The sequence below is a fragment of the Aquarana catesbeiana genome, linkage group LG13 (genome assembly GCF_042186555.1).
Source record: "Aquarana catesbeiana isolate 2022-GZ linkage group LG13, ASM4218655v1, whole genome shotgun sequence".
NCBI classification, from domain to species: Eukaryota; Metazoa; Chordata; class Amphibia; order Anura; family Ranidae; genus Aquarana; species Aquarana catesbeiana.
Window position 1 is genome coordinate 66,154,967 of NC_133336.1, and position 26,115 is coordinate 66,181,081.

Below are 26,115 nucleotides of genomic sequence, written 5' to 3' on the forward strand. Positions count from 1 at the left end.
AAAACAATAAGCCCCAGGTCTCAAATATAGAAGGCAGAACCCTGCTAGCTTTGTACCTGACACAAACAATTCCCTGAGTACCGTTCTTCTGGTACCTGCTGCTCTGAAAGCCGTGTTTATTCAGCTACCCTACCGGCTGTGTGTATGTGAAACACACAGGAAAGCATTGTGCGTGTATAGCACACGCTATGTCTGTGTTGATGAAGCATCTATAAAAACACATTTTCATTAATACCCAGCAAGGCTGTTTTGGATGTCTGCTTAATTGCTGCAGGCTGACATCTTTGTCCTTCTTTAATTGCTGCTGATTGACATTTTTGTTTCTAAGCATTAAGCATACGTTTAGAAATTAGTCTCTGTGATTTTAATACAGGGTGCTTAAAAGAAAAAGCTATGTTTAGGTTTGCTCAATTATGTCAACAACTCTTGGCAGAAAATAATTTGTGCAGAAATTAGCACTTAAGAGCCACCCAGCTCAGCGCTCAGCCAGCCGCAGGGCTCCGAGTGAGTCGCTGGAATGAAAGCCTGAATTAGTGCCATGATTACGATTTGCCATGTTTAACATCCATTAACATATGTGTGGTATACGAGCACTTGAATGTGATTTAGAAAAAAAAGAGACATGGGCTGAATAGAACGCTGTTTACTTACATTTATCTGAGTCATTTGGAAGGAAGTCGTCCTGTCTATTATTTAAATGGAGATTCGGACTACCAAAGGGGTGCAAACCTCCTGGCAGACAGACATTTGTAATGCGTAATGGCGGGGGTTTGGTCAAGATAAACGGGGAGACTGGATGCACTGTCTCTAGAACAGGATTTGGACCCGAGAACCCCTATCAGATCAAAAGAAAAAATTGATATAAAGAGCATGTCAGGACAAAATAAAAAAATATACATATATAACCAGTACATATTTGCAATAAATGACCATTTCCCCATGTTCTATCCCTTTACAGAAACTGCAAGTACAGAAAGAAAATATGCTGAAGTGCCACAAGTATATTTAGGTCTTTAATTGTCACTAAACCAACAGTAAAATCAGTCTGTATATGCAGTAAAATATGTTTGTTATACTCACTATGGAACCTAAGGCGTTAATCCTCCACATTGTGTAAAAAGGTTGTTTGATTCTGTCTTCTATGATCCCCCCTTCTTCCACTGTCCCCAATCCATCTCCTGATAGTAGAGAGCCTTTGTAGTCACTGTGCGCATGCTCAGATTGGTGTTTTTTTTTTTTCTTGTGATCGGCACAGGGCCAAGCAGCATTGTCCAGACAAAGGTTCAGGGGTCCTGCAGCCTCATAGGACAGTCAGAGTAGAATGAAAACTCCTCCTACAAGCTTTAACCAGACACTGATAGAAGTCACAAGACTGCTATATACTGCTGATGAGAAAAAAGTATTCAGCAGTTTATATTTACTAAAATATTGCATTTCTATGTTTTGTGTACTGTGGGATACTAGATATGCAGGGTCCTGGGTTTAGTAACATTTTAAGTCCTGTCGTGGACTGACAACGCAGAGTTTTTGGAGGACTGAGTGGTATGAGCCCTGCTCAGTTGTCTTGCTAAACTACTCAAACCTGCCCATTCTCCTATCATTACAACGTAGACACTAATTATTCCTTGGTTGCAAGTAAAATTGGGAGGACTAAAGCCAGCCACAGACGGTTCGAATCTTGGCCAATTCAGCAGCGACCAGACGAGATTTGAACCATGTATGTGCAGGCTGATTGTATCCAAGTTGATCGATTGATCAACTTGGGTACAATCAGCCTGTCAAATTTTACATGGGATTGTTGCTAGCAGCTATTATAGCTGCTAGCAGTAATCACTGTGTACTCCTGGTGCAGACGTTTCCCCCTTCCTGGAGAACACAATGGTTCAGAGGGAGGGATTTCCCCACCAATAATACCTGTGTTGATAGGGGAATTGAGCGATTTTCTCAATAGATATATATTTGCAATTACAACTGAGCACTTTCAATCATATTTTTAACAGGCCAAAAGGAAGCAAATAACAGAAGTTCATTGTTAGGGTTAAAATACCTTTTACATGTACCATTTTCTGTAATTTTTTTCTCTTAAATTAAGTTTTTACGGTATATAAATGAGGGCAGGCAAGAACCCATAGCCTTATTTTATAGAGCACACTGCAGAAAACCAAAGCAACTAAGTAGCAATCATCTGCAATTGTTATGACAGGCGAAATAGATTTGGATGTACTGGGTTCTGCACTTTGCACTACATCATTGCTGTCTGAAACGCACTATTCTAGAAGTTGGGGACAAGAGTCTCAATGGAAAGCCCTCATGTTTGTAGAAGTCAGCTGCAGCAATGATTTGAGTTCACTGCCCTAAGCTCTGATGAGTGCCTGGAAAAGCATCTTGAGTCACCTCGATACATGTCTACCATTTATCTGCTTTCATATCCAGGATCGCAATGTTTGTATTACCTTTTTCCTCTGCTCTATTATTCTACAAATGATCTCAGTTCCACTGCCCCCTCCATCTTTGTTAGCTTATTGTCTTACTATTATTCACTTTGTTAGGACATTTCATATATACATTTAGTGCGTTATGTGGTTATGGACCTTAATGGTCTGTTGTTTTATGTGGGAACGCATAATTAAATGGGTTAAGTCCAACAAGGTTTGTGGACCTAACATCCAGTGAAAAGACAGGAAAGTAACCACATGACTTCAGCATGTCAAATCATGCTGAGGGGTGGAACAGCCAATCCTTGCAGAGCTGCTGAAGAAAGGAGTGGGAGGGAATGAAAAAATACTGCATGTCTCCTAGGCTAGTGCACGAGATATGTAAATCACCTGTCACTCACAGCAAGGGGGAGGATTTGACAAAGTTTTTCTCGGTTTGTCAAGATTTATCTCACTGAACAATAAAAGAGGATTGCTCAGAGATGGATTAACTCTGTGTGGCAAGACTGGGCTCAAATGATAGGAAATCATAGGAAACATAATCACACATAGGTTGGACTTGATGGACTTGTGTCTTTTTTCAACCTCGCCTACTATGTAACTATGACTTAGCTCTTTAACTTATATCTTACAGTTTTCCTGAGCTCCAAGAGTACAGCTATCACTACATTCACAGCTCTTTGCCAGGAGAGACACTGCCTTCTCATACAGAAGTAGCTCTATCCTTCCCTTTCCTCTGTTGCCCATTCTCAGAAGCCTTTGCATTTTGAAACCAGGATCAGATAATACAAAATGCTCTGTATTTGGACGGAAGGAGGGGTGGGCAGAGTGGCTGCATATGACTCTGAAGCTGCAGGAGTTGAGACCAGAAAGTCCAGTGTCAGAGTGCTGGAAGTATAGTGATGAGTCAATGAGTTGGCATACACCTCATTGGACTTGACCCCTAGTAATCCAGAACATTTTAAAAAGTGTCTGAATCTCTGTAGTACAGCTTTAAGTATATTTCTATTTAACCAAGATTAAATACACTACAATCTTGGTACCTCAGCCCTGGTTTGAGAGCCACATGTGGCCCACTGGTACCTAATAAGCAGCCAGTATTTAGTTTATTTTCTTTACCTTGGTACTTACCTAGAAACAGTGAAGGAAAATGGTCATTAAACTGGTTTGTACAACATAAATCATTTATTTATTTTTTTCACCCTTTCTATGCCTCTCATTTATTTCTGTTTATTTTTACTGTTCGACCTTTAAAAAATAAATCTTGCAAAAAGGAACATTAAATGTGGTGCCATAATTTTTTAAGGGGGCTGTAGGGAGTACTGACTTATAAAAGATTGTAATAGCAGTGATCTCTAGTAGTCTCAGTCCATTTTCTCTGAGGGTAATCTATACCACAGTTTGCAGTTGCACACTCTGAAATGTGCACATGTACTCTGATCATATACTGTATGCCTGTACAGTATGGAATCATGGATTCTTATAATTGTTTTTGGGCTAGGGTTGCGTTTGTCTACTTTCTAATGGATTTCTATGACGCTGATAACATATTTTAATGTATTAAATTTTGATACAATCCTGCCTTTTTTTTCTTAATTATGGCCCTTCACTAGGAAAGGGACAATCAGTTTCATATACATTTGCCCTAGGAAAGGAATTGGCTGGCTGAGGTGTAGCTAAGCCAGCAGTGGCATTAACAAGAAGTATACTGTAGGTGTGTCACAATACACATAACATTGCTAGGTTTTCAGCATCATTAAGATCTTTATAAAGCAAGTTGGTACACTGAAATAAAGACCTAGTTCTTTAGAGAGACATTATAGTAACTGCATTTTCAGTGTTAAGTGCCTACAGATATGCTATATGCTACTGGGGTGCAGTTTTCTATTTGTACACTAATGCCGTGTACACACGGGTGGACTATTCGGTATCCGACAGTCTTTCCGACGGACTTCCGATGGACTTTCGAACAAACGGACTTGCCTACACATGATAACACCAAAGTCCAACGGATTCATACGTGATGACGTACGACCGGACTAAAATAAGGAAGTTCATAGCCAGTAGCCAATAGCTGCCCTTGCGTCGGTTTTCGTTCGTCGGACTAGCATACAGACAAACCGATTTTTCGACCGGACTCGAATCCATCGGAAAGATTTGAAACATGTTTTAAATCTAAAGTCCATCCGATTTTCGACCGAAAAAGTCCGCTGCAGGCCCAATGAAGCCCACACATGGTCGGATTGTCCGACGGATTCTTTCCGTCGGACCAGTCTGGTCGAAACGTCCGCCCGTGTGTACACGGCATAAGACTGATCTGATTAAAATAAAGGCTTGACTTGACAATTCCAGCATGTTACCAATTAATAGACTTGCTAAAATCTATGCAATGTATACTGCTGACCAGGAAGGAGCTATTAACATATACAGGAAATATGTTTTATGGGTGTTTGTTACACAGTGTAACAAGACAGTCTTGTCCTTATTATGAGGAAGTTATATTTTTACATTCTTACATTCTCAAATTCGTAATCAGTATTTTTAAAGGGAAATTGTTATACTCTTGTAAACTTGGGGGGTCAAGGTGACAGGCATTTATATATATATATATATACATATATATATATATATATATATATATATATATATATATATAGTCCCTTCTGTATTGAACTGTACTGTAATTGTGCTGTCCCCCCTCTACATTGTAAAGAGCTGCGTAAACTGTTGGCGCTATATAAATCGTGAATAATAATAATAATAATAATATATATCTATATAAATCTATATAGATCGATCTATCTATCTATCTAGATAGATAGATAGATAGATAGATAGATAGATAGATATAGATATAGATATCTATCTATAGATAGATAGATATCTATATATAGATATATCTCTATATATATATCTATCTCTATAATATAGATAGATAGATAGATAGATAGATAGATAGATAGATAGATAGATAGATAGATAGATAGATAGAGCAAAAAAAAAAAAAAAAAAAGAAAGCTCTAACCGTTGGATGAATGCAGTACTACATGGTATTTATATGCAACATTTTGGTATTTACCAAACCAAAAAATATATATTTTTAAAATTTTTTAAACCGGACTGTACAAAAAGAAAAGGATGATATGTACAAATCCGCTATTTGCTCCCTTTTATAAGAATAACATTACAAAATGGCTTGTGTAGCAGATTTGGTTTTTTTATCCATTTTGATGAAAGTGCAAGTTTCCTATAAATATACAAACTTGATAACTATTAAGATGGCCATATACTTGACAATTTTGCAGCTTTCAATTGCCTTTTGGCAACAAGGATTTCCTGGTTTCAAGCAGCCAAATAATGAAATTTGGGGTGAAAATTTATTTACAATGCCTTTTTCTGAGTGACATTCAGGTGGTTTTAAACGATTTCTAAAGCATATTTGATCATTTTGTCACTGGAAACAAGGAAAAGGTTGTTGGTGAAAGCTGATCGAAGGATACTGAGCTGAAAATCGTGTACAAGCCAGAATCATACAAAATCTGGATTCTGGTACATGAAAACTCTAATTTCATACACATAAAAAAGGAAACTTACTTGTTGTTCCAAGGAATACATCTCTGCTCTTGTTCTCTCCTCATTGGTCACAGCAATGCCATCTAATATCTCAAGGTTCTGCAGCCGAAGAACAAGCAACTGACGATGGAACATTTTTCGGGATATCTAAATGGAAGAACATACAGACCATTAGTTTCACTATAGTGAAAATAGGGCCTTGTTTTTCTATATATATGCTTCATCACAAGAAAAAAAAAAATTATAAAAACAAATACATATCCTGTTTACTGATCCAAAAACAAAGGCGTGCAACTGAGCATTATTAGCCTGTTCAGAGCTCTGCATTTTAGGCAAGCTGCAACACACCTTGACGTGAACCTGTGCCTTGCCCATGCAGAGCAAATCAGCATCTTCACTTCAATACCACCCCTTGCCAGATGCACAGTTACCATCAGGAGCTTAGAACGAAGACATTATGTAGGTTCCAAGTTGCTGAATTTAGAACTTTATGCAGGCCTTAAGAACTTTCTTTTTAAAAAGTGTGAAAGTACTGGGTGCTTTAATGGCCAATTACCAAGCCGCAGTTCCATCACACGCTTCTCTATACCCAGAAGTACTGGGAATTTTCTTTACACTCAGCTGCAGAACAGAGCACTTGGGGAGCAAAGGGAAGGTGAGTATGTGAAAAGGGGAAGATAGAACCGGTCCTGGAACCTATTAAAATTTATCTACTACACTGTTGCTGCACTGCTGAGATTATAAAGTGACAGCGCTGTGAACATTTCTATTGCAATTCAATGGATATCTAAACATAAACAAAGTATTAAATGTGTCTGTGAAGCTGCTGTGAATATATATGTGAAAAATACATAAAATTAAAAAACAATAAAGTGCTAAGGTGCCAAGCAAACTGAATAATTATAATATCTGATGATCTAAGTCTAAAAAAGGTAAATATAGTGTAAAACTCCTCAAAAAAATTATAAAAAAATAAAATAAAATTGTAATGTCAGCAGAACATTTTCTTTGTAAAATAGACTCCGCAGGGACCATACACGGACGATCACTCTCCGATGCTATTGATGCCTCAGATGCTTAACATATAGAGTTGAGAGAAAAAACCCTCGCACAGTGTAAGATCTTTAAAAAACAGCTGAATGTCTATTAAAAAATAGCGCACTCACATTTTAAGGTGTCTATCCTGACACTGGAAAATAGGCATAAAAACAAATTCAAAGCCGAGTTCCTCCCAACTTTACCAACGGCAATAGCGTATACACATCCAGCTGAGCTTGATAGTAGCACATCAAATACCTGCCCTACATACGTTTCCTTGTTTGATGTCTTCCTGGGGAAGTAAGCTCAGCTGGATGTGTATCCATTAGTGGCATTGGTAAAAAGTCAGGAGGAACTTGGCTTTGGATTTGTTTTTTGCTTATTTACCAGTGTCAGGAGAGACACCTTAAAATGTGAGTGCACTTATTTTTAATTCATTTTCTCTCACCTCTACATGATGAGCTTCTGAGGATCTGAGACATCTATAGCATCGGAGAGTGATCGTCCGTCTGAGTTTATTTTACAAAAAAAACATGCTGCTGACATTGCAATCTGGTGAGTTTGTTTTAGGCATAAGTTTTTTGCACAGACGGTGTTTTAGAAACAATAAAAGAAGAAGATCCACTTGATTGAAGAAGTTTGTGCTGGTCACATTGATTATATTGATCTAACACTTTGATAAAAGGACTTTATCTATTTGTGGACTATATGCAGATTTTTGTTTACTTGATAATTTGTGTGCTTTCATTTTTTGATTTTTTATATTCTTTTGAGTAATTTTACAATAGATTTACTTTTTTAGATTTATATCATTGGATATCATAATTATTCAGTTTGCTTAGCACCTTAGCATTGTTGATAGTATTCATTTTATAATTTTATGTATTTTTCACATATATATTCACAGCAGTTTCACATATACAGTTGATACATCGTTTAGGTTTAGATATCTATTGAGAATGAGTTAAATAGGGCTATATGGGGGGGGGGGCGTGGCTTGGTAATGGTAACAGGGAGCTCCGTGCAGCGTTCAGGGAGAGAGCCGTTTCCAGTGTCCTATCCTTGCAAATCTCTCATGTCCGCGGCAGACAAAGCCGCACACAGAGGACCTGACATTTCTGTTTATTTACTCAGGAATTCTGCAACTCCAGTTCCGGCCCCAGATTCGAAGATGGCGCCGCCGTGAAATAACATCGCCGGCTCCACTACACAGAAGAAAGTGGGCAAGGCGATACCCGTCCCTGCTCTTGAGGCACAGCAGCCTTCAGATCGCCTGGACTCCCCGATCTTATCTCCGGATTTTCCTAGGGCAGACTCTCCCGCAGCCCTGCAGGATGTCAGTTCACAGGGATAGCCGTCTGCAGCTGCATGGAAGGACATCATCTCCATTCTTCCTACTAAGCAGGACATTTCAGAGATGGCAGCCTCAATAGTGAGTACACTCTCTAGAGAAATTCATGACCTTAAGCAACAAATTGACACTGTGGACTCTGCGGGTTTCCGTGCTTGAAACATCCTCAAATGCAATGGAATCTAGAGTGGCGGCACTGGAGCATACCAACTATGTCACAGCTGTCAATTAACGATGGCGAGAACCACAATCGCAGAAACAATATTAGGCTGCGGGGTTTACCGGAGGCCACTTCTGGGCACGACCTCAGAACCACAGTCACTGCCATCTTTAATCGCCTGCTGGAAAAGTCATCCACAGAGGCGTTGGAGTTGGATCGAATGCACAGAGTGCAGGGACCTCGGGGGGAGGGGGGGGATGCCCCCTTTCCCAGAGATGTTCTCGCCAGGGTCCATTTTTATACCATCATAGAGGAAATAATACGGCAAACATGGGCCAAGGGCCCTGTGGACTTTGATGGTGTAACTGTGCGACTTTTTCCAGATCTCTCACGACTTACCCTCAGGATGAGGAGTGCGCTACGTCCATTGCTGGAGGTTATTAGGAGCGCTGGGGCCACGTACCGATGGGGATACCCATTTCATCTCGCAGTCCTGAAGGGAAATTACTCCTTCAATTTGCGCTGGCCTGATCAGCTAACGGATCTCTTCGCCTTCTTGAGGACTCCGGAGGTCTCCATCCCAGACTGACTGGATTTCCCAACTACAATTGGTAGCACTCATCCTGCATCTCTGAGGCCCCAAAGATCCAGGAGACGAAGACAGCAATCCAGAACAAGGGCTGAATCCAGGGACACCCCGACTTCACCTGAGCCTTAACTGGAACCAGCTTTCCGGGTCGTGACAACTGCGGACACCGAGATCCCAAGAACTGGACAGGTCCTATACAACATTTGTCCTCATAAAACTGAACGGTGGGATGCTACCCACAAATGTGGCCTGCTCTGTTCTGAGCTGCTAGAACATGCCTCACGCTATGCCCTATGCTTTGTCATGTAGATAACACGTTTGATATGTCTTAACCATTTTTGCTCCACAGCTGGATGCTGTTACTATTTTTTGCTTTTTTTTTCTCCTGGCGTGTGACTGGGGGTTGTGGCGATTTTTCCCGGAAGGTTATGGAACATTATATTTTGAGGTACTGTAGACCAGGTAGAGTTTAATGTGTTATGTTTTATTGGGTTCGTACCCAGGTTTTTGGTGCCTTTACGAGATATACCCCAGTCGGATTAATAGCCACTCAGTTATCCTATAAGGCCAATACCCTTAGCTGTTAGGGAGTTCCCTGAGACACTTGCTCTCCACAATTGAGGTCCCAGTCTAGCCTTTTTACCATTGGTCCTCACCCGACAGCACGTCTACCACTGCTTTGCAGAGTCAGTCTTCCACTCCCCGCACATAGGCCGTGCTTACTTGCGCTAGGCTTTGTACAGCTGACCTTTAGAGCACCTTATACATCTTTTCTCTTTCTTTTTCAGCCTTTGGTGCTTATTTCTCCTATCACCTGCTTTTCCCCCTCTTTACTCCATCCCCTTTCTTCATAGGGAGGTTGGTTTCCCTTTCCCCTCTCTCCTACCCTTTCCCGCCTCCTCTCCCCCCCTCTCTTTTTTTTTTGGGTCATAGTCCTGAGTGTGTGCAGGCAGTGTGGCATCCCCTGTGAATTCTAACCCCCGTCAGAGTAAGGGTTCAACGTTTTTGGAGGAGCGTGTGGATCCCCAGGGCCAATACTTCCTAAAGGGGAAAATTAGATCTACCACGGTGACCCTGGCCAATGTTTATCTTCAAAAATCAGATCACCTTACCTTTTTGAGGTCCCTAGTCCCAATTTTATTGGAATTCCGTGAGGGTACCTTTCTGTTGGATTGGGATTTTAATTTTTTCCAGGAGCCGTTACTTGATGTCTCGAGAGGGGCGTCTCACTTTTCCTACTCCTATCTTAAAAAACTAAAAGCAGAATTGTTTAACCTAAATCTGGTTGATCCATGGAGAATTATGCACCCGAAAGATAGGGACTATACCTATTTTTCGTCGGTACAGCGCAAATATTCCAGAATTGACTTCTTCCCGATTCAGCATAAAGCATATTCCGATTCAGCATAAAGATCTACCTCTTGTAGCCTCCTCCCAAATCAACTTCATATCCTTTTCCGACCACACACGATTCACGTGACCTTGCGATGGGAAGCTACCCCCACAGTCCCCCCGACTTGGAAGCTCAATTAGTCTTTGTTACAAATCCTGGAGGTGCGTTGTGAACTAGACAAGGTACTGTCCGATTACTTTTCAGAAAACTTTGCGCCCTCTTTGAATCTGGCGACCGTTTGGGAAGCGCATAAATGCGTAGTGCGGGTGCACTCTCTCGCGCTAATACACAAACGATTGTTGGCAGGAGCCCATTTCATGGCCCTCTTGAAGGCCAGGGAAGAACTGAAAGATCTGCTTTACCAGAAGACCACTCAAAGCTTGGCCTGGGCTAGGCATTCCTTATTTGAATTTTCGAACAAACCAGGGGCAATGCTGGCCAGAGCCCTCCTTGGCCCATGGAAGCGCACCTTCATTCCAGTCACAACCAGACAGGGGACCAAGGTACATACCTCTAAGGATATGGCATGGGAATTTTGTGATTTTTACCAGAAATTGTATAAAATAACACCCCACTGAGACCACAGAGACAGTTGCAGTCAGGACAGAGTCAGCTAGTAATTACATCAGAGCCTCTGGCATGCCCACATTACCAAATGGAATAAGAGACACCTTGGAGTCTAAGATTACAGCTGAGGAATTCAACGTAGCCTTAGCTCAAACCAAACCTCGGAAGGTGCCGGGGCCTGATGTATTCACGTTGACTTATCACCTTCTCGACTTCTCTCAAGCCTCATTTCTTGACAGCATATAATATCCTGAAGGGGGAAGGTTCGATGCCAGCGGACACACTGAGGGCGTATATATCACTCATACCCAAAGAAGGGAAGGACCCATCCCAATGTGGGAATTACCGTCCAATCACGCTCCTCAACGTAGATTTAAAGCTCTTCTCAAAATTGTTGTCAAACCGACTTTTACCACACATCCCAATGTTTTCAAACCGACTTTTACCACACATCCCGAAATTGATACATTTAGATCAGGCGGGTTTTGTGCCGTTGAGGGAAGCAAGGGACAACACTGCCAGAGTTTTCAACCTTATCCATACGGTCTGCTCTACTAGAAGCCCCTTTCCCTTTCACGGTAGAAGGCCTTCGACGGGGTGGCCTGGCATTTCATGCGGGCCACCCTGGATCACATTGGACTAGGTCCCAATATGCTTCGATGGATCATATCTCTCTATTGCACTCCCTCGGAGGCTGTACAGGTAAATGAATGGCGCTCTGACTTTTTTAATATAGCGAACAGGACGAGACAGAGCTGCCCCCCTCTCCCTGATTATTTTTATTTGGACTCTTGAACTGTTCCTGTGTTCCATAACAGACAACCACAATATCCCTCAGGGATCAGAAATCATGGCCTACACAGACGATTTAATCTTTTTTGTCTCCAACCCATGTGTTTCACTTCCCAATAATTTCACTTCCCAATATATTATGGGCGTATGGGGAACTGTCAAACTTTAAGGTTAATTTTGCTAAGTGCGCGGTGCTGAACATAACTGTCCCTAATTCTGAAGTTCACAGTATGCGCTCGTCTTTTACGTTTCACTCGGTGGACAAATCAATACGGTATCTGGGTATTAACATCACCCCTGACTTGGCGCACCTGTATTCTTCAAATTTGCTACCCCTGTTGCACGGATTGAAAACTGAACTCTAACATTGGCATACCCTGACCTTGATGTGGTTTGGGCGGTGCAACGCCTTAAAAATGACAGTTCTCCTGAGGATATTGTACATGTTCCAATCTATGCCAATCCGTATCCATTTGGTATTTTTCAAACAGCTTCGAGCAATAATTAGGGACTTTATTTGGTCCCATAAGTTACCGAGGATAAAAATGCAATTATTATCCTTGCCAAAGGCAAAAGGGGGCATCGGCCTTCCCAACTTTTTCAAGTATTACAGGGCGGTGCACCTTTCGAGGGTCGTGGATTGGCATTGTAATGCAAACTCCAAGCAGTGGGTACTGATGGAGATTGGGGATGCCTCCATTCCTCTATTGACATCACCATGGCTCACTTCCCCACCTCCAGAGGACACGAGGGGTCACCCCCTGATCGGCGCCACTCTTGCATTGGTGGGGGCGACCTTCCACAATATGGGTCTTTCACCGTTGCCTTCCCCTATGACTCCCGTTATAGGAAATCCTGACTTCATCCCCAGACTTGAGGGGTGAGGAGGCTGGCTCTGTTAGGGAAATATCGTTTAGTGGATATGTGGCCACAGGGTGGGCTCCCTTCTCTGACATCCATCTCCAGGCTTTCAGATCCACCACTGGATAGTTTGAGCACTAACCAACTTAGACATTTTCTGCAGTCCCTGCAGAAGGCGCATTATATCCCACGTGATCTCACTCCCTTTGAATAACTGTGCAGTTACCTTCTAGGCACACCTTGCCTCTGCTATATAGTTACCTGACAACCCAGACTGATGAACCAACTCTGACATTTGTCTGCCATTGGGAAGTGGACTTAGATATCCAGGTCACCATGACAAATGGAAAAATTCTCCTTTTGGCACATAAATCCTCCATGGCGAACCAGTACCAGGAAGTCGGGTACAAAATGTTATCCCGATGGTATAGAGTTCCTTATATACTTCACAAGATGGATAGGGCTTCCCCTGATAAGTGCTGGCGGTGCAATGCGGATGGTGGTACGATTTTCCACATCTTTTGGTCCTGCCCCACCTTGAGACCTTTTTGGGAGGAGGTAACAACTGTTAAACAGTTGACCTCAGTAGAGTTGAAAGGAAACCCGGCCGCATGTCTTCTACACCTGACAGAAAGACCTCTCTGGAAAAACAAGAAGAAGCTTACGATGCAGCTCCTCGATGCAGCAAGGACATGTGTCCCTGCGTTGTCGAGGCAGTCTCAACCACCCACCAGGGTCCTGTAGTACTCTAAAATCAATTATATTCTCTGTATGGAGGAATTGACAGCGACTCTCCATAATACAGAATACAATTTCGAGATAAGTGGAGGTCATGGAGACATTTCACTTGCACGGATGCTTACCTGCAGGAAGTGGCCCGCTCCGAATCCCAATTGAACTAAAATTGTTAGCAGCACAGAGCAGCTTGCCGGGGCTTCTGTTTACTTTATGGGAGTAATGCTGCGTACACACGAGCGGACTTTACGGCAGACTTTGCCCGGCGGACTTTTCAACGGACTTTACGATGGACTTTCTGAATGAAAGGACTTGCCTACACACAATCAACCAAAGTCCGTTGAATTCGTACGTGATGATGTACGACCAGACTAAAACAAGGAAGTTCATAGCCAGTAGCCAATAGCTGCCCTAGCGTGGCTTTTTGTCCGTCGAACTAGCATACAGACGAGCGAACTTTTGGACTGGACTCGAGTCCGTCGGATAGATTTGAAACATGTTTCAAATCTAAGTCCGTCCAACTTTTCAGAAAACAAAGTCCGCTGGAGCCCACACACGATCGAATTGTCCGACGAAATCCCATCTGCCGGGCAAAGTCTGCCGTAAAGTCCGCTCGTGTGTACGCGGCATAAGACCCATTCGTTATGTTTTGCTTCCCCCCCCCCCTCCTTTCTTCTCTTCCTTTGTTTCTGCTAAATTCCTGCTACTTAGCCGTTGTTACGACAATTATAAAATCATAGTGATCGTAACAATCGGTGGACTTCCCAACAAATGTGTGTTATGTGATAATACTTGTAGGCGAACCAACGATGCACAAAGTTAGAAATGCTAGTATATCTATTGTTCTTTTTTTTCTTCATTAGATTCACTCATTCTCAGTTGACGATACTTCAATATTTGATTCTTATGGTACATGTACCTACAGCCTTTTAGGCCCCTTAGCTTCTCTGTTTATAGATGCTACAGTATATGCAAAGTAATACATAAACTGCCAAACATTTTCATAAGTCTTGTTTTTTTTGGTACTTGGTATATGCCAATTAAGTGTTCCCTTATTTGTGAAAATGACTTGACTTCTTGTATCTGAGATGCCATAAGAAAAGAATAAAAAAAATATATCTATCTATTGAGTTGCAATAGAACTGAAGGTGAAGGTAAGTATGTGCTGCTAGAAAGGGGAATATTAAAAGGAGATGCTTTTTGTTACTCTTATTCTTTCACTTTAATTAACACCTTTATGGAACAAAAACAAATAAAATTCTAGAAAAAGTGTCCACTTCCCAATGGCTCACAAATGGTTTTAGTTATACTTTAAGTCCAGCTAACATTTTCAAGCAATTGCAACAACAGTTTTTTCAACTTCAGAAAAAAATTAAAACATACAAATAAAAGCCGACAATTGTAAGCACCCTAGTCTGTTTGATGGCTTTTCCCAACTTCTGTAATTGTCACTCTTGCTGGACAGCCTGTTACAGGAAGTGTAAAAATACTACTGGCAGGCACAGGTAATAAAACTGTATTACAGTGCAGAAAAACAAAACCAGCAATATTAATGCAAATAATAGACTGCATCATATACAGTAAGACTTTTTTTTTTTAATTCCCTATGGTTTAACTTAATACAAGCAATAGTAGCACTCCAGCATAGCCTAGGGCTCCAGAAGAGACTTCCGAAAAAAGCAAGGAGGAAAGTGATGAAATCAAACTGAGATCTTACCAGCCTGTGGTTCCCAGGACTCACATGCCTGTATTTGTACCGCTGATTATAAGACTCTAAGCTTCAGTAATCTGATTCCTTCCAAGGATTTAGGAAATTATTTTTAACAGAGGATACTTACTGGATTTCCAGACACAGATAGCTCTAATAATGTTGGGAGAGCCTCTAGCTTTTCCACTTCTGAAATTTCCTGGTGAACAATATAAAAAGAAGCTTTAAGTATGATATTAATATTCTTTTCTAAAAAAAAATAGTTTCATGCTTACAACCTGTATTTGTTCATGAAGGTTTTTGCAGTAGTAGGATTCTACAAGAGCTAATGCAGAATGCAACTGATGTTGATGTCATAATGAATACAATACTCTGCTTTAGCCTAGTAGACTAACATGAAGGAACTGTGACCACACACAGGGCTTATAATGGTTGCACATGTATCTAAGAGAAGCTTGACCTCCGTGACAAAATGTTCTTTCCACAGTTATAGTTTTTGCTTATTTCACTGGGGTTATGTGATGTGGCAATTTTACTTCCAGTATGCTTTTATTACATTTTCAATAAGTACAGTAGGCAACAGTCATAATAAAAATGTATCACAGACAATGGCGGAGAATTTTTAAGAGTCATATACAATTATTCTTGCGTCCAAAATTGAAGAGATCGTGTCACCTGTATGGAGGATAATCAGTATAGGTAGTCTCAAATCCAGGTTATGATATTCATTTACATAGCCTCATAAGACCCAGATGTGGCAATTTTATATACACATAGGGGAACATTTATCAAACAAATCAGGGAGCCAACTGAGACATATTTGCACAGGTCTACAACAGATTTAACAATAAAGATGGGACAGAATTTCCTTCTAAACAGATGTAGAATTAGAAAGTGGCAAGGGGCAGGTTTCATAGATGGCCCGATCAGCATGTTTTTAACTTATATTTGTGAGTAGACATCTTTACGATTATATTCATATTTTTTAATAAATCTGTTGGATAATGCACTAGGCCAGTGTGCCCTCTTTTCTATTTCTATTTCCCCCCCTTATACTTACCCAAAGCTTGATCTTAATTTAGTACTATGCCAGAGAGCAGTGGCTCTCTCCCTTTTCACAGGGCAGATTGATAGCAACAGGAACCATTGGCTCCTGCTACTGTCAATCAAATTCTGTGACGAGGGGGCGGGTGGCAGAGCCAAGCCATGCTGTCTATAGACAGGATCAAGCCTGCACAAGTGCCTTCATAGGAAGCGGCTTCCTATTGGGGCACTTGCTGAAGACGTGGAGCCAGAAACACCGGCGAGGAACCCCAGAAGAGGAGGATCAGGCCTGCTCTGTACAAAACCATTACACCGAGCAGGTAAGTATGACATGTTTGTTTTTTTATTTTTATTAAGGTTTACAATCACTTGTTACTTAACAAATTACCTTAACAGCTTTTTAACTCTTTTTTAAAAATCTAACCTAAACTGTGTTGTGTAGCCAGATTAGAAATTCACAAAGCAATCACAGACAATACTGAGGCCATGTGGTACCTGAATTTTATTGAATCCAATATACAGTTTTTTTAGCTTGATAAGATGAAGCAAGTTGCTAACTTCTCTCAGTCTATTTTCTTCAAGTCGTAGAGACACCAGAGAACCTTGCTTGGCAAAAGAAGTCTCGGTAATAAGTTTAATACGGTTATGGTCCAGGACAAGCTCTTTGAGAAACTGTAAACCTTCAAGTCCTTCCACTTGGCTGATCTCATTTCCTGATGTGAGAAAGAAAATACAGGACAATGAATGCGTGAAAACGAAGGATTATCACATAATTATATCCGCAATCAATTTCACTCCTTTTTTATATTTAGAGGGCAACTCCAATGCTTTGCTAAGCTTGATAACGTAAAGCCTTCTTGTTGTGGCTTTTTGGTGCTTATTTTGTGGCCCCAGCAGCCAAGTTTAAAGAAATATCATCACAACATAAAAAAATTATGTTTGGATACCTCAGGGGACCAAGTGAATATAGCACTTGGCTCCATTCTTAACTGTGGCCACACCGTGAATTAAAAGCAATTTTTTATTTCTGTTAATGCTGGCTGCAGCTCCACCCTAAGCTGAAACCCAATTTGTGGGTGTTCCTAAGGAGGGCGCACAGCTGTAGACACTGACCTTTCTATCAGTAGAATTAATTTTGTGCAGTGTTACAGCTCTCTACCAGCAATGACAGTGGTAGAATAGTTTGTATAAGGTCCAGAGGCACGTCTAGACATACGGGGTCTAGCCAGAAGAACTTCTGTCACAGTCAGAGCAGTTTATGTTTACTAGCAGATAGCTGATCACACAACCTAGACAGCACTGACCATGCCAGAGGTTTCCCTAAGTGCATCCAGGCAACGAAGGATGTTAAGGAACAGAGCTCAAACTGGATTACAAGGGAACACATACTGCATATACACAATCCTCTCATAAATTACTAAATTAAATCTTTGTGGCAGGAAAACATCAAATGTATCACAAAAAGATGCATTTAGCACCCTACTCACGGAATACCAAAGTAACGTTAGTAATACTTATTTAAATGCATCACATTTTATTTATATATCATTGTAAAGCGCTGCGTAAACTGTTGGCGCTATATAAATCATGTATAATATAATTAAAAATAATAATTTATATATCGATTGTTGTTTTTTTTATCTGCACTTCTTTCCCACACCATGTTTTGCTGTAATAACGAGACTGCAGTCTAATTAACTTCCACCAGCAGTATCTCTATTTAAATTTTTTGCTCTCTCTCGCTTTTAATTTCCTGTTTTATCTCCTAATGTTTCTGCCAATGTATTATTACTCTAACATTCTCCTAATTATTCTCAAAGTTTTATATTTCTTTTCACTTATTTTATAGCCTAAAGACTCTCTTACTCACCCCCCCCCCCCACCCCCACCCCCTTCCTCTGCTGGTAGTTCATATCTGTCCTCTTTTCCTCTAGAAACATCTAGAGTGGTTCCCAATCATGTGATCACTATATCAGCTCTGGCAAATACTACAACAATAACGAATTAAAATATGCGTTTACTGCAAATACACTTTACTTTCCCTTTAAAGCATATGTGTTCAAGCAACAACAGTACTTATGCATATAAAGTATAAACTGTATGGCCAAAGGTTTGCTGTTGATTTCACTTCAGTCTGTTGAGAAGGCTTTCTGCAAGATTTTGGACTGCGTCTTGGGGATTTTTTGTCTATTTAGACAACAGAACATTTGTTAGTTCAGGTACTGATGTTGGAAAAGAAGATCTGGCTAGCAATTGGCTTTCTTTTTTTTTTTTAAAGGTGTTTAAATGGGGTTGAGGCCAGGGCCCTGAGCAGGCCGCATGAAAGAACTCACACCAAACTCATTAAACCATAGGTTGATTTACTAAAACTGGAAAGTGCAAAATCTGGTGCAGCTCTGTAAACAAACCAATCAGGCTTCCAGGATTTTGTCAAAGCTTAATTGAACAAGCTGAAGTTAGAAGTTGATTGGCTAGCATACACTGCTGCACCAGATTTTGCACTCTCCAGTTTTAGTGTAGTTTTTTCTCCACATACTGCTAAATTAGAAAAAGCAAGTTCCTATATACTAATGCTCCACAACATTTTTTTTTGTTTTCTTTTTACCCTGCAGAAAAAGGGACTTCAAATTCCTTAGTCTACTGAGATGCAGCTGTGGCAAATTACTGATTCTCACACCAAACTCATTAAACCATAGGTTGATTTACTAAAACTGGAAAGTGCAAAATCTGGTGCAGCTCTGTAAACAAGCCAATCAGGCTTCCAGGATTTTGTCAACGCTTAATTGAACAAGCTGAAGTTAGAAGTTGATTGGCTACCATACACTGCTGCACCAGATTTTGCACTCTCCAGTTTTAGTGTAGCTTTTTCTCCACATACTGCTAATTAGAAAAAGCAAGTTCCTATATACTAATGCTCCACAACATTTTTTTGTTTGTTTTTTTTTGTTTTGTTTTTACCCTGCAGAAAAAGGGACTTCAAATTCCTTAGTCTACTGAGCTGCAGCTGAGGCAAATTACTGATTCCATTGAAACCAAGGTGAAGAACTTCTAAACTTTGCATTATTGGGGTCAGTGTCTCGCCAAACAATGTATCCCTGTAAAATAAAGAAATAAAAAAAAATTAAATACTGTTTTTTTTTTTAAATCCCATACTATTAGATACAACACATCTCAATATGTCGTCTTCCAGTGTATCCATTTTAGTGTTGGTTAGAGTGGGGAACGGCTGGAACCTCTGTTAGTTTTTATTGCTCTCTGTGGCTTCCATGGGAAGATATCCACTTACTTCCCATTCTTATAACAATGGGTTGATTTACTAAAACAGGAGAGTGCAAAATCTGGCACAGCTCTACAGAGAAACCAATCAGATGCCAGGTTTTTTGTCACAGCTTAACTGAACAAGTTGAAGATATAAGCGGATTGGCTACCATGCACAGCTGCACCAGATTTTGCACTCTTCTGTTTTAGTAAATCAACCCAAATGTATCACCAGGGCAGGAAGTGAAAGGAAATCTTTAGGAGTTAAAAAGACAGCATTAAAGCACTGCTTTTTAACAGGTTAGGGGGAGGCTATAACCACCATTAGGTTTGTAATGCTATCTGGAAATGAGGGAGAGTCTCGCCATTAGGTTTCACTCAAAGCTGAAAACATTTTAGTTATATTTACACTAATCTGGTTATAAAAGTCGTTCAGTGGCCAGAAATTCGGAACTACTGCTAGTATGTATGTGATAGCATAGTTATAACAAAATGCACAAAAAATGTAAACATCCAAGAAAAATGTATGGTATATGCTAGGAGTGCAAGGTGAAAAAAGTATTTTTTTTTTAAAGAAATTACAATTGTTTATCATATCCAGTGCTTTAGTAAATTAAATGTAATTTATTTAAAGGCATTTCGTTACCTGGGCATTTGTAACTTTTTGTGAGACAAGACATAATGTTCTACATTCCATCAAACTGTGCATAGAGTCCACATATTACTATTTAGAACACATGGCCCATGTAATATAATGGACATAACATTCCAAATCACTGTACATGCAATCTGCATTTAAAGCCAAACTCCAGCTTTCTGTTGCTTTAAAATAGTTTGTTTGGGCCAAGTTTGTCCAAACAAACTTTTACCTTCACTGGTATTTTCGGCGCTATGTGACTTTTATATTTAAATTCAAGGTTCCATAATTCAAAATTGGATTGGATAAACACTAAGGTAAAGAAGAAATCACAATTAATCCCAGCTTTGTTATTGTTAATGGCAATTTATTGCATGTGGAAAAGTAATTTTCTTCTAATCCTTTCATTTTCTGTCTTACTATATTTAGTATTTAGTGTAGAGTTGGCTATCGGCTCTTTAAAGCGTTTGTTAGCCCCCCCCAAAAAAAATGGATCCTGCTCCTTTAAAGCTGTTATATGACACAGTGCTTGTCCTGTGTCATTTGGCCCCCTGTAACACCTAAAAAACCTGGCTGATCCTGCCAGTTTCTCCCTACCCCTCTGTAAACTGACAACGGTGTATCATGGCTGCTGAGACCAGACACCGTGGTCAGTTTACATGCCTCTGTCATCAGCATCCTGCTATCTGCTCTCCTCTCTGCTCCTGTGTCCTCCTCCCCCTTCCCTCTCTGTCTGTGTGAGCTGCCCCTCCCCCCTTGCGCTGCTCCATTAACACTAACCTGTATACACCATCAGCACTGCTTCCTATTGCATGATTTATAAATATAAATGCCCTCCCCTCTGTGAATGATTTATAAATATAAATGCTGTAAATACCTCATTTAAGAGCCAAGATTGCAATCACATGACCAGCCAGCTCTCTCCTCCTCTCCTCCTCCCCTCCTCCTTCCCTCCAGACTGACATCAGCAGAGGAATCTCAGCCCAGCCCGCTGCATCTTTTAGAGGAGGAAAGGAGAAAGCTGACCAGTCATGTGATCGCAATCTTGGCTGTGAAATTAGATATTTGCAGCATTTATTTTTATAAATCACACACAGAGGGGGACATTACAATAGGAGGCAGTGCTGATGGTGTATACAGATTAGAGTGACTTAACCACTACTAAACAGGATTTTTCACTCTGGTTGCAGTTAGAAGAAACAGAATGAGAACGCTGACTGGCTGGCCAAATTTTAACCCCACCAACCAGCACCATGGGCAAGTGTCCCTAGCAGTTATCTTGGTGGAAACCAAGAAAAACTGTGTTTGGCTGAAGCTGCGGTGTTTGAATTTAGCCTCACCCACAGAAGTTGGGAAAAAGGAACAAGCCCAGGCTGTGACCAGAAAAAGAGGTAGAAGCCACAAAAATGTGGGGGTGAGCTGTACTGAGAGCGCGTGGAGTTCACTGAAGTATCGGTGTCTACTTCTGCAATTTCCAGATCGGATATTCTGTGATTTCAGTCAGAAAGGGTATACACATAGTTACATTGGTCCAAGCTGGACCAATGTAACTATGTATTAATATACCATGCCTAGAATTCATCTTTATTGGGCTGAGCTACATTCTGAATCTACATTTTTCCATAAACGCTTCAGTAAGCATCACAGATGTGCATTAGAGTAGAGGCATGCATAACCAGGGAGCCTTACATTTCCTTCATAAAGATGCATACCATTATATGGAAACAAAGACCAAGCAGTTACCTGTTAGCCTTGCCCTGCTGCCCATATCCACTGGAGTTGACTTTTTGGTGCAGTATCTGCCTGTTTGTTAAGGGATTCTGAGGCTTTTGCTTGGGCAGGACTGACTCAATGTGATTGTAATTTAGATACAAATTCTAGAGAAAAACAAGAAAACTTGAAGGTTATTTACAGCGCATCTATGGTCAAAATTGAAATTCATATATTCATCTCCATCTCTAGATTGTATTTCAATTATTTCTAGCCTACTGTGATTATGAAAGATATTGTAAATTCTGCATAAACTGTTTTTCATTTTGTATATTTTACTTTGCACACTGCAATCATTGTGCACACGGCACTAATAATGTTTTGCACTTAGTCATATTCTTTTGAGTCCTGATAATAAACTAGTCTGCCTATGTTATGTTTCGTGTTACCTTAAAAGTAATATTCTAATATTAATGTGGAAGGCCTGTCAAGTGTTAACTATGCTTAAACCTACTCCCACCCCCATTCTAAGCCTATTCTAAATAACCTGTAAAGGAAAGTTGTCTATACTTACCTATTCTGAGGGCACTCCCAGTGTTGGCTTCAGTGTAGAGGAGGGACAGCCGGCAATGGATGCCCCATAGTAAGTCTATGTGTGACGTCACTGCACAGGCATTGCAGCTGTTGTCAGTGATCTCTCCTCCTCACTGAACCCAGCCTCTGGAGAGATCATGTGACTAGACTGGAGAGCCCTCAGATTAGGCAAATATAGACAACTTTCCTTTACAGGGTAGTTAGAATAGGCTTTGAATAGGGGTAGGAACAGTTTTAGGTATAGTTAGTATTTGACTGAACTTTATTCATTAATGTGATACCTATGAAAGCACCGGTATAAAAAAATTTAGTTATTTGGGAAGATGCTGAGTTTATCTTTTTGTGCTTGTTTTCTACTGTGGTAATATTATTTTGGAACCACTGATCAGTGTGAGGATAGGAGATGCCCATCGATAAAATTTCACAGAGCCTACCTTCTAAATTACACTACACAAGTGCTGAGAGGAGGTGAAGTTTTAGGAAGCGGAGTCAGTCCAGCAATTACTACTTACAGGCAGCAAGATACCATGAGATATTTGTATGCATGGGCGTAGCCTAAGGGTTTGCAGGGGTCACAATCGCAACCCTGCCCCTAGCTCCAGGGGACCCCTGCAGCCTCCCTGTCATATCATATCCTCTACAAGTCCAGCTCGGATATGCCCTAGGGCCCCACAGCCATGCTCCAGTACTGGGCTTCCACTTTGCCTTCCACAGTCTACACCCATCTGTTCTCATTGGCTAGGGAGAAGCTGTGAGACATTTCCTGAATGGAGAGGAGCACGGGGTGAGAACAGCCCATGATGGGGAAGTGTCTGTGCTGTGTGCTGGCAACATGGAATGGTAACTGAGTTAAGAGGAGGAGAGTACCGTCCTGTAGCCATGATTGGACCGATCTCACTGGTGAGGTAAGACACCGCTCAGTGTCTTCTAGTCACTAGCTGGGATTCTCTGTCCCCCCCCCCCCCCCCCCGGGGATGTCTGCTTACCCCACTTCCCTGACAACTGGGGAAAAGACACGCACCTCCGGGAGGTGAACTTCCCCCAACACCTGTCAACACTGACAGAGAAACCTTCAGAAATTGCTAAAACAGATCCCTTAACACCTCCGGGGGGCTGCCTCTCCACCCTGGATGCTATGTCCCACTGCTGAGCTTCTTTCCCAGTACAGCACTCTATACTGCTCCTCTGCAGGGCTGAAATCACATTCCTTTACAACACAAAGGAATGTAAAGGAATGTGATTTCAGCCTTGATTTCAGCCTCTGTTTACAGTGCTGGAATGGGAAAGGAGCTCTGCCAAATGACCTGCCAGGGGTCCCTGTTCTCTGATTCTCCAGGGGTGATCCCTGTCCTCCGATTCTCCAGGGGTGATCCCTGTCCTCCGATTCTCCAGGGGTGATCCCTGTCCTCCGATTCTCCAGGGGTGATCCCTGTCCTCCGATTCTCCAGGGGTGATCCCTGTCCTCCGATTCTCCAGGGGTGATCCCTGTCCTCCGATTCTCCAGGGGTGATCCCTGTCCTCCGATTCTCCAGGGGTGATCCCTGTCCTCTGATGTAAGGAGGAACTCTGGGAACTCAAAACTCTTAAGCCACTTTGAGTATCTTGGCGTGCGGTGGGTGTATCTGCACATGCAGTGGAAGTAGTGGGGGGGGGGGGCCAGGTCAACTTTTGCATCAGGGCCCACAAGCTTCAAGCTACGCCTCTGTTTGTATGGCTATTACAATGTTAATGTTATAGAAAGAAAGGGTATGCTGTGACAAGAGAACTCCTTTAATAGTGAAGTAAAAATTAAGTAGATTCAGTCACCTTTACAAAATGTTCCCTAGGCATACCTTGGCATTTGTCACTTTATGAGACAAGACATAATGTACTACATTCCATCAAACTTTGCATAGAGCACACATCCTACACATTGCCCATGTAATATACTGGACATAACATCCCAAATCATAGTCTGCACCAGGGTGGATTTGATTTAAATAAAGTTGATTTAAATCAAGATTTAAATCACTAGTAAAATAGCTTGATTTAAATCATAATTTTTAAAGAGCAACTGTCAGCTCTGTCCCGCAGCAGCTCCTCCTCTGACCCGCTGTTGACTCACCCACAGTCCCATTCACTTTAATGGGATGGCTGGTGATGCGGCAGTGAAACAACAAGGTGAGGGATGTGGCGGCAGCAGGTGAGTGGATGCCCGCTAACAGATGCTGCCATAATGGATCTGAAATGACAGGTGCTCTTTAAATGTAAGGAATTATTCTTGCTGGTAGATAGAATCTTTAATATTTGCAAACAAAATTAAGGTTTCCTATTTAGAATAATAAGCTGTCAGGTTAGTAAAACAGCAATATCAGAACTGATTCAATCATACAGTTTGTAGTGTACTTAGATTTGCAAAACAATGGGATAAAGGAATATTCCTGAACTTAGTTTTTTTCTCGTGGTTACTGTGAAATTGCATGTTATCTCACCTTGCAGAGCTTGGATTCATTGAATGAGTTTACCAAAAATGTAAATATTGCAGAATATACAGCCTCATGCTACATAATTAAGCTTCATTTCATGCTGAATAAACTAAATTGTTAATGTATCTTAAATAGAAAACTATCTTTAGATAGACTTTTACGCCCCGTACACACGATCGGACATTGATCAGACATTCCGACAACAAAATCCATGGATTTTTTCCGACGGATGTTAGCTCAAACTTGTCTTGCATACACACGGTCGCACAAAGTTGTCGGAATTTCCCATTGCCAAGAACGCGGTGACGTACACCACGTACGACGAGACTAGAAAAGGGCAGTTCTGAACCAAGCGCGGCACCCTTTGGGCTCCTTTTGCTAATCTCGTGTTAGTAAAAGTTTGGTGAGAGACGATTCACGCTTTTTCAGACTCGTGGTTTTCAGATCGTTTTCTGCTGTTCAGTTTGTGCTTGTGGGTTTGTATCTGCTCTTCAGTGCGTGCAGTCAGTTCGTATTGTACTATTCATTGCGATCTTGTCCGCTCGTTACTGTTTTTCAGGTCGCTCTTCACAGGCCTTGCTGTTCTTCAGTGCGTTCTGTTACTTCGTTCTGAGCAGCCGACCGTTTTCTAGCCATGTTGCGTATACGTACTCCTCGTAGAGTTTGTGCTGTGCGGGGGCTTGGTGTTGGGGTCCTTACCTTGACACAAGCCCAGTCAATGAACAGGGTGGGGAGGAGTTCATGGACCAAGAATTGGTTGCTTCAGCATGACCAGTTCTGTCATATGCCTTTGCTCCGTGAGATCCGTGAGAATAATCCTGATGATTTCAGGAACTTTCTCCGGATGACGGACCCCGTATTTCACCGTTTGTTGGCTTTGCTGACCCCTTATATTAGCAGGCAGGATACCTGCATGAGGCAAGCCATCACTCCGGAGCAGAGGCTAGTCGCCACCCTGCGGTACTTGGCGACAGGGAGAAGCCTGCAGGACTTGAAGTTCTCGACAGGCATCTCCCCCCAGGCTCTGGGGATCATTATCCCAGAGACCTGTTCTGCCATTATCCAGGTCCTGCAGAAGGAGTATATGAAGGTAAGATTTTTATCCTTTAATATCACATTTTATTGTATTTAATGTTTGATAATATATTGTATTTCTTTCCTCATTCCCTAATTCCCTTGATTGGAATATGCTGTGAATGTCCCCT

At 41.3% G+C, this 26,115-nt stretch overlaps 1 protein-coding gene across 5 annotated transcripts in view; it reads right to left on the reverse strand.

Annotated features, from left to right (window-relative positions):
* LRRC9 (leucine rich repeat containing 9) overlaps positions 1-26,115 on the reverse strand; it is a 244,501-nt gene that overhangs the window by 14,169 nt on the left and 204,217 nt on the right. For all 5 annotated transcript variants that reach the window (XR_012237138.1, XM_073610131.1, XM_073610129.1 and 2 more), the window contains 6 exons: positions 21,885-22,018; positions 19,205-19,341; positions 16,742-16,959; positions 15,333-15,401; positions 6,030-6,155; positions 652-835 (listed from right to left, as the gene is read on the reverse strand). Coding sequence is in view for 4 of the 5 variants with exons in the window: in XM_073610131.1 (XP_073466232.1) it covers positions 652-835; positions 6,030-6,155; positions 15,333-15,401; positions 16,742-16,959; positions 19,205-19,341; positions 21,885-22,018 (868 nt within the window). In the remaining variant the exon portion in view is untranslated. The remainder of the gene's footprint in view (positions 1-651; positions 836-6,029; positions 6,156-15,332; positions 15,402-16,741; positions 16,960-19,204; positions 19,342-21,884; positions 22,019-26,115) is intronic.